Below are 9,783 nucleotides of genomic sequence, written 5' to 3'. Positions count from 1 at the left end.
AAAAAAAAAAAAAAAAAAAAAAAAAGTTTGGGTGTCAGATATGTAGTATTAGTCATCCTAGACACATGAAGTGTAGAATTCCATTTGTAGAAGACAGAAGACTTCTACCAAGGGGGGAATATAAAAAGTGTCTGCTGTTGTGTAGTGTAATCAATTTATTTTTCAGTTATTTGAGAAGATTTTGTAATTGTCAGGCAGAGGCATCAATTTTTTTCACAAAATTCAGAAAATCAATTTTAAATTATTGACTGTCGTACATCACAACGAATGTCATGGGACCAAATACTACACATTGTGTGGAGAAAAAGCACTGTCTGTGTTTAGCTCTGCATTATTATATATAAAAATTCCAAATGGTTCAGTTAATTTCATTTGCTTACATTTACGTTATAAGTAAAGAACGTTAATAGAATTTCCCTGGAAATAACAACACTTTACTGAGCCTGTGTTCATCTACAACCAAAGTGAAATTCTAGAAGTTGATTTTCCTTCCTCCTTTTAAAACATTCATGTTAAAGGTCTTTGGGTTTTGTATTGCCAGTGGTCCGTGTTGTGTTTGCAAAGTAAGCATAATGTGTTATGCTGCTGATGTTTTTGGATGTTACATGTAGTCTTACAGCAAACTGTATATAGAGGGTAACTTAACAAGTAGGCCGTTGTCATGCATGTCTGCTCTCCCGCGATGAAATTACGATTATGAAGCTAATTATCACAGCTTATTTGTATGCATGCTGTATTTTTTCCGCTGATCACATCTTTTGCGATCATTAAGGAAATGGTGAAAATATAGATAATCATGTTCCCCATGGAAATATCCTGCTTTACAGTTAATCACCTATGTTTCCTGACATTCCTATTAACAAGGATTTTGATATGCAATTAAATGAAAATAAAAGTTATGCGTATAACATTTTGTTTGACTCATTGGTCTAAAAACATGTTTGAAATTCAGGATCTGCTCCTGTTCATGCAGTTTCAGGGTTGCAAATATCATATGTGAAATTGATGATAAAATTTTGATAAAATTCTCTTTCTGTTTATTTATTTGTTGAGAATATATAGGTATTTAAATCCTGTTTTATACGCCCGTTAAAGACGGGAGTATGAATTATAGTATGGCGTCGTCTGTTCGGCGTAAACTTTTGTTTGTCCGGCAATCTCCTCCTACATTTTGCAACCGATCTCTATGAAACGTGGTATACATTATAATCATGATATGAAGTTGTGGCTCCCTTAACAGAATTTTGATTCAACAATTTTTCCAAAAGTTATTGCCTTTTGTTCATTTCAGTATTTGATTTTTTGTCCGGAGATCTCCTCCTACATTTTTCAACGAATCTCTTCGAAACTTAGTATACATTATAATCATGATATAAAGTTGTGGTACCCTTAGAAGAATTTTGATTCTACGATTTTTGCAAAAGTAATTGCCCTTTGTTCATTTCAGTATTTGATTTTATGTCCGGAGATTTTCTCCTACATTTTTTATAGCATGTCAGCTAACCACTCTTAGAATGATGCAGATCTTATTTCAATGTAAGAGAGTATATAACACTAAATGGCATTCAACGGGCGTATATTGTTCCGCCCCGCGGTACTCTTGTTAACGCCTCTGTAAGGTATAAAAGAGACAAAATGACGTATTTCATAGGTTTAGGATTAAACTGAACTTTGGCTTTGAATTTAAACAAAGTAACATTAGCCCTTCTGTTTGTGGCCAAGCTTTAGGAGTTTTAGAACTCGGATCTGGCATATGTTGCTGACGCCACTTCATAAATTTGAGAAAAAAGCACATGGACAGCTAACTAACATTCTATCATCACACAGGAAAAAGCCCATTTCTGATCATTACTGCACAGACACAAATTGTCATCGAAGTTTCGTGTATTTCGGACAAGGGACTGTTTTGGTATTTCGTCCCTGATTGATCGGTGTTGTAGTGTCAGCTAAACAGATTACCTGGAAAGTGTTCACCTAGACAGAGGATGAGTCTGTATTGACAGAGACGCCATCAGCTTGTCGCTCAGAATGCGGTGAACGTTATAAACACTTGTAAGTGCTCATACGCCACTTAGCGTCGCGCTATAAAACAAGGAAACATTACTGTTTATAGAAATGTTGAAATGATGCTGTCATATTCATGTCTAAATGAGATTAACAAGTATGAAATATGAGGAATCCAGGCACTTTGCTGTAAAAAAAACTTGTTTAAAGCTAGATTATTACAGACTGTCAAATTTTAAGTGTTATCAAAAGACCATTCTCAAAACTGTTGAAATTGAAAACTTCAAATGTATCTACAGTTTCATCACACAACCATAGTCAAATTTTATTCCAGGATATTTTCTGAAATAGTTTTCATCCGACGTTGTGGTACTGCATTATAGACATTGTGGTGTTGAGATTTTATTTGAAATGTTAAATTATCTGTTTGTTTTTCATGAGAGTTGAGCTAACATCTCCTTTACCCTTTCAACACTGTAGACTATAATGAATGCATCCAGATCAATGCATGGTAGAGTCTTCTAAAGTAACATAGGTTTGAAAGGGTTAAATATAAAAGGGCACAGGACAAAATAGCATTGTCAAATTAAAGCTTCTATTGGCTGGTCTTGCAAAAAGTGGAGAATAATAGCGAAGATTACTGTTCTGTGATTGTGGAGGGTTTATAAGTATAAGTTAGGATACTGAAAGTATCTTTATATTCTATGCGGGTTCATTTGACCCCTTACAGCATCATTTATGTTTTGTTTCAATCAAACTAATAAACTTTGCTTGGTAATTTCAAGGCCTATACATGCTGTCTTGACACCAGAATTAAAAACATCAACGTGAACAAGGCCTGATACAGTGAAACATCTATCATTCTTTGGACTATCAAAGGTTGTCTGTGACATTTCTTCTTCTTTAAGGGTGTATGGTACCTGACATAGAAGTTAAAGTATTTATTACAAATTTGTTTTGATGGAACTCTTTAGAAAAGGAGATTCCCATCACATTAGGTGGCATGGTATATATATACCCTTAACAATATGATTCAAGTAGAAGTTAAGTTTAGTATCTAGAAATTAAATTCAAACTATATATACATAATTTTGTTTATAAGGAAACTTGCCATTGATGTATTTCTGATTTTACCAACTGATAATCACCAAAACCAGGTCTCTTCTACTATATTTAAATGGCTACTTGCTTTCGATAATTACTGGCATTATGGTATTTAAGTGTCGGATAGTATCTTGGTAATGGATGGAGGGGAAGGTGGCTAATAAATTGATAAACAATTAAATCAGCATCAAGTGTGGGTAGCTGTTGCTCCTAATCAATGACAATCACCAACTCTCTCACTGACACCAATCATATGTGACAACTTTTAAGAAAATGCAGGCATGCCAAATTTAATTAGGTATGAGGTTTGTCGGCCAGTAAATCAATAAGGTTGCTTCTAACATGGAATCACCTGTGTCCCTATATATGCCTGTTACAAGGCATTAGTTGAGGAACGTCAAACCAATTATTTACGAAATTTACAGATACCCTGCAGCTGTTTAGCTGTCAGTAAAATGTCACCAACAACATGGACTGAAACAGTTGCTGGTTGACACCTTGACATACTTGTGATTCAGTCTGTGATGTTTCCTACCTCTGTGACATCCTGCTTCATGTATCTATGTTCCCAGTGTGTCTTTGACATCTTGTTAATATGTTCCCAGTGTGTCTTTGACATCTTGTTAATATGTTCCCAGTGTGTCTTTGACGTCTTGTTAATATGTTCCCATTGTCTCTATGACGTCTTGTTAATATGTTCCCATTGTCTCTATAACAGGTCTGATGGAGGTGACAGTACATTTCATACCTGTCATCGAAACATTACGCATTTTGCTTTTTGTGCTACATGAACTTTTCTACATGACATTTCTTCTTTATTAATAATTTCTATCCTTTGGTTTTTGAACTTATTTTTAAAAACAAGTCATCTGAAATCTTTTAAGTTAGTTTTATTCTAAATCAATGAAGAACTTAATTAATTCTCAATTTCTAAAATTTGATACAAGTCCCCAGAACTCCTCTGATAATTATCGGTGAAAATAACAACTTTGTGAGTTTTGATTTCACTAATTAGTCAAAATTCTGTCAAATAATCCTCTTTTAATTATCTGAGATTCTGTTTTGGTTTTACAAGTGTTGTTGGTGGCGAGCATGGTTACAGTGTTATAACTTCGTACATGTTAAGGTAGAGAGCCCCTTCACTTTGCTAAGGTTGTAGACCCTATTTTAAGGGAGTTAGAGCATTTCAATATTGTTCTAAGCATTGTTGTAGAAAAGTGAAAGGATACTTATAAGCTGTTTATAATCTCATCAAAAGGAGCAGAGATGGAATCCCCATTGGAGAGATGTCTTTTTACTGGAGATAAAATACTGATTTCTGGGACATTCCATCTTAACAAGAATAGCATAATTGGTAGGTCTTTTCAGCTCCAGCTGTGCAATTCTCTGACACTCAAGGGAGCCTATATTTGAGGTAATGGGAAACAGCAACCAACTTTCCTAACATATGTGTCCTGTATCCCTCACAATCTGCTGATATCAAGACGGATTTCTCCGATACATTGCAATCCATATCGATTGTGCATGTGGTTAATAGATGTATGTGATGGAGTTCAAAACAACCGAATTTGTCATCAATTAATAAGGATGTATATAATGAAATTTTTGCTGAAGGAAATTAGTTTCCATTTTGTAATCAATGATATATGACCACATTTCTGAATTATGTTGTTTTTCTTCATGGAATTTTTGTCTTTTGGGTGATTGATGACGTATCTGTGAACTTGATTTACTGCCGTGCGCCTTTGGTATCCATTATGAGAGCAGAGCATGTGGCTGTAGCTAAGCTAGACGGGTTTCTATCATGGCCACAAATAACCTGATCCTGTCAATCTGTATACCTAATACTTGTATAAAACTTCCGATGGGCAGAATCTGGAACAGCTACCCAAAATTTATCAATATGTTTGTCATTGATTTATATTTCTCCTCAAAGAACATGTTGCTAGATAGTCATACAAAAGACTGTTTTTGGCTTCTATGAATAGACCTGAGCAATCCCTTTTGGGTCAGCACTTGCCAAGAAAGAAGAAAGAATTCATGCAATGTCATGTGTCACTAGACTCTGCCAGCTGAGAAATTAAATAGCAGGCAATTCACTTTTCAAGTTCAAAAAGCAAAGAATTTATAAGGCAATAATATAACGGTTTCAGATACAAGCATATTCTAAGTGTGTCTTGACTTTGCAAACGAAAGTAGGTCATTTTATGTTGGTCAGCTTTCTGCAATTAGTGTTATTTCAGTTCACATTTAACATTCTTGTGGTCACCATTTCTATGTGTCATTGATGGTCAAAGATTTGTCAGTCCCTAGAGATGGCAACACATTTTATTAAACCTTACAGGCCTCGGATGATCTACATTCATCAATTACCTATAATTGAAAAGAAACCTTGATATATTGATGCGAGCCTAAGGCATGGCCTGGTGTTTTGCACTGATTTAGTGTTCGGAGGGAATGAGTCTGGTACTATCATTGGTGCTGATTGGATAGCATTGATTGTGAATAAAGGATACAGGAACCTGTCATTAACGAATCAATGTTGTTACCTCTTCTTCGCTGGAGATCTCGTTATACAGCCTCCATCCAATCTGCCGTTTGCTGTGATGCAAAAACATTTCCCCGACTCAGATTTATTTTGTGCTGGGATAATCATTTCTATATTTTATATTAATCTGCAATATGTACTCGTTGGGGAAAGTCGATTTAAGATTTTTGGCATAAATGTATGTTTCAGATGCAGCTTTTATATATATCCTTTTATTGTACGTGCCAAAATGTGTGCAGTTTCTGCAGTTGTGTCCATTTTATTCAGTGTGTTAAAACAGTTTATAGGTTTGTGAACATAGTAACTATGACAACTGTATCTAAGACCTATGATGTAATTGATAGGTAACCTGTCTGTTATAATTATGATCCCTTTTGACTACTAAATGTTAGCTGTGACTTCATCACCTCTGTGACTATATTAAATTAAGATCTCATGTAACCTGTGTGACCACGAGATGACCTCTGGCCACTTATGAGCTCTGACTTTACTTGCCCTCTGTGACCACGACATGACCTCTGGCCACTTAAGAGCTCTGACTTTACTTGCCCTCTGTGACCATCATGACATGACCTCTGGCCTCTGGCCACTTATGATGCAGCTCTGACTTTACTTGCCCTCTGTGACCATCATGACATGACCTCTGGCCACTTATGAGCTCTGACTTTACTTGCCCTCTGTGACCATCATGGCATGACCTCTGGCCACTTATTAGCTCTGACTTTACTTGCCCTCTGTGACCATCATGACATGACCTCTGGCCACTTATGATGCAGCTCTGACTTTACTTGCTCTTTGTGACCACGACATGACCTCTGGCCATTTATGACCTCTGACATTACTTGACCTCTGCGATCACTACATGAATGACTGTATTGACCATTATGTGACCTGTGACAATGCTATGGTCTCTGCGACCTCCACATGACCTGTTTGACCTCCACATGACCTATGTGACTATGATGACTGTGATTACTACATTACTCCCCTAACTTGACTGACTAATACATGGTCTGTAACAGCTATAAGAGACTTGTTCTTATGTTGTGACCTTTGTCAGCTGTATTATGTTTGTGGCTACAATGTACCTAAGAACTGTTTTTGATCTTTATAAAGAACACTTGTGTGTGACCTTTATTGGCATCGTTGATATATGTGTGACCTTGATTGGCATCGTTGATATATGTGTGACCTTGATTGGCATTGTTGATATATATGTGACCTTTATTGCCCTCCTTGATCTGTGTGTGATCCCTGTTGACCTCTTTGATTTGTATGCAACCTCTATTGACCTCATTGATTTGTGTGTCCTCTATTGACCTCCCTGATTTGTCTTACCTCTATTGACCTCCCTGATTTGTCTTACCTCTATTGACCTCCCTGATTTGTCTTACCTCTATTGACCTCCCTGATTTGTCTTACCTCTATTGACCTCCCTGATTTGTCTTACCTCTATTGACCTCCCTGATTTGTCTTACCTCTATTGACCTCCCTGATTTGTCTTACCTCTATTGACCTCCCTGATTTGTCTTACCTCTATTGACCTCCCTGATTTGTCTTACCTCTATTGACCTCCCTGATTTGTCTTACCTCTATTGACCTCCCTGATTTGTCTTACCTCTATTGACCTCCCTGATTTGTCTTACCTCTATTGACCTCCCTGATTTGTCTTACCTCTATTGACCTCCCTGATTTGTCTTACCTCTATTGACCTCCCTGATTTGTCTTACCTCTATTGACCTCTCTGATTTGTCTTACCTCTATTGACCTCCCTGATTTGTCTTACCTCTATTGACCTCCCTGATTTGTCTTACCTCTATTGACCTCTCTGATTTGTCTTACCTCTATTGACCTCCCTGATTTGTCTTACCTCTATTGACCTCCCTGATTTGTCTTACCTCTATTGACCTCCCTGATTTGTCTTACCTCTATTGACCTCCCTGATTTGTCTTACCTCTATTGACCTCCCTGATTTGTCTTACCTCTATTGACCTCCCTGATTTGTCTTACCTCTATTGACCTCCCTGATTTGTCTTACCTCTATTGACCTCCCTGATTTGTCTTACCTCTATTGACCTCTCTGATTTGTCTTACCTCTATTGACCTCTCTGATTTGTCTTACCTCTATTGACCTCCCTGATTTGTCTTACCTCTACTGACCTCCTTGATTTGTTTGTGACCTCTACTGACCTCCTTGATTTGTGTGTTGTAGAATGAGGTAGCTGCAGCTCTGGCTGAGGCTGGATTCCCTATCTTCGCCTGGAAGGGCGAGACAGAGGAGGACTTCTGGTGGTGTATTGACAAGTGTATCAACACTGATGGCTGGCAGCCTAATATGGTAAGTGTGCAGTTCAAGGTCGCTGATAGACAGGGTCGCTTAGCACAAAGAGGCCACTTTTGTATGACAGATCACTAGGGTATCCAGTCCTTTATCATGAATATACATTTACGATAAGTGCACAAGTCCTTATAAAAGGACTGTTTGGCTATTCATTCCAGTAGAGGTATGTTCCTGTTAGAGTTATTTTTCGTTAACTTATGTATCATCCTATGTAGAGTTATTTCACTTTAGTGTTAGAAGCTCTCAGAAGAGTTACCTCCCTTACATAGAGTATACCCCCTGAAGAGTAAGTATGAAAACATGAAAACTATTCCTCCACCCTCCTCCCTGTTATCTTGCAGAGTTAAGTTTAAAGCCTCTTCAAAATTGTTATCTCCCTGTAGAATTATCTTGCTAAGTTAAGTTAAAGTCTTTTCTGTGGAGAAATCCACAACGAGAGTTATTTTATGAGGTAAAGTTAGCCTTTCCTATACCCCCTCCCCCTTGAGGGTTATAGTAATTTTATCCTCTCCTGTTGAGTTATCTCCCCAAAGGAGTTATCTTGATGGGTTAGTTATCCTCTCCTGTTGACTTATCTCCCCTAAGGAGTTATCGTGTTGGGTTAGTTATCCTCTCCTGTTGAGTTATCTCCCCTAAGGAGTTATCTTGTCAGATAAAGTTAGCCTGTCTTTAAGAATATAACCCATGTTAATTTGATAGGGGGAGGAGGAGTAAGCATCTCCTCTAAAGTTATACACCCTGCCTTAGCTTCCTTTTCTTTAGAGTTATTCCCCCTGGACAGCCATCTTGCCTTGTAGAATTATACACCCTGCCTTAGTTTCCCTTCCTTTAGAGTTATCCCCCCTGTACAGCCATCTTGCCCTATAGAGTTAGTGAGCTACCCTCTGTTATACACCCAGCCTTAGTTTCCCTTCCTGTAGAGTTATTCCCCCTGTACAGCCATCTTGCCTTGTAGAATTATACTCCCTGCCTTAGTTTCCCTTCCTTTAGGGTTAGTCCCCCCTGTACAGTCATTTTGCCCTGTAGAGCTATCTCCCTGTAGAGTTATACACCCAACCTTAGTTTCCCTTCCTTTATGGTTATTCCCCCTGTACAGTCATCTTGCCCTGTAGAGCTGTCTCCCTGTAGAGTTATACACCCAACCTTAGTTTCCCTTCCTTTATGGTTATTCCCCCTGTACAGTCATCTTGCCCTGTAGAGCTGTCTCCCTGTAGAGTTATACACCCAGCCATAGTTTCCCTTCCTTTAGGGTTATTCCCCCTGTACAGCCATCTTGCCCTGTAGAGCTGTCTCCCTGTAGAGTTATACACCCAGCCTTAGTTTCCCTTCCTTTAGAGTTATTCCCCCTGTACAGCCATCTTGCACTGTGGAGCTCTCTCTTTGTAGACCTCTACTCACAACTTTTTATTATTCAATCAATATATCACTTTCCCATATGGATTTGTCCCCTTTGAAGTGTTTTTCTCTCTGAAGAGGCAATACACATCTTGCCTTTTAACACTATCCCCTGATTATAGGACCAGGTATGCCATACTGTGATTACTGCCTGCTACATGGTCATATCAGCACCATTTCATCGCTCTGTCACCCCAGGTTTATTGTGGTCCCTCTAGGGACAGCCGAGGTTCACTAGCTGTGTATAATACTACTGTAGTAGCGAATTCCAATCTCTCACCAAGCCGATCTATCTATTATTGGACTGGTGCTGTAAACACATACAAACAATAACTGGCCTGCCAGATCACCTTCAAGTTAGGTAGATCCAGTTTGGTAATTAGGAAGAAAT

At 38.1% G+C, this 9,783-nt stretch overlaps 1 protein-coding gene across 5 annotated transcripts in view; it reads left to right on the top strand.

Moving 5' to 3' along the window:
• The window catches only part of LOC110456192 (S-adenosylhomocysteine hydrolase-like protein 1), a 115,879-nt gene that overhangs the window by 88,585 nt on the left and 17,511 nt on the right, over positions 1-9,783 (top strand). For all 5 annotated transcript variants that reach the window (XM_021506787.1, XM_021506781.1, XM_021506806.1 and 2 more), the window contains one exon: positions 7,869-7,994. In XM_021506787.1, coding sequence (XP_021362462.1) covers positions 7,869-7,994 — 126 coding nt within the window. The remainder of the gene's footprint in view (positions 1-7,868; positions 7,995-9,783) is intronic.

The sequence above is a fragment of the Mizuhopecten yessoensis genome, unplaced genomic scaffold (genome assembly GCF_002113885.1).
Source record: "Mizuhopecten yessoensis strain PY_sf001 unplaced genomic scaffold, ASM211388v2 scaffold1011, whole genome shotgun sequence".
Lineage (NCBI taxonomy): Eukaryota > Metazoa > Mollusca > Bivalvia > Pectinida > Pectinidae > Mizuhopecten > Mizuhopecten yessoensis.
This window is presented reverse-complemented; position numbering and strand designations above follow the sequence as displayed.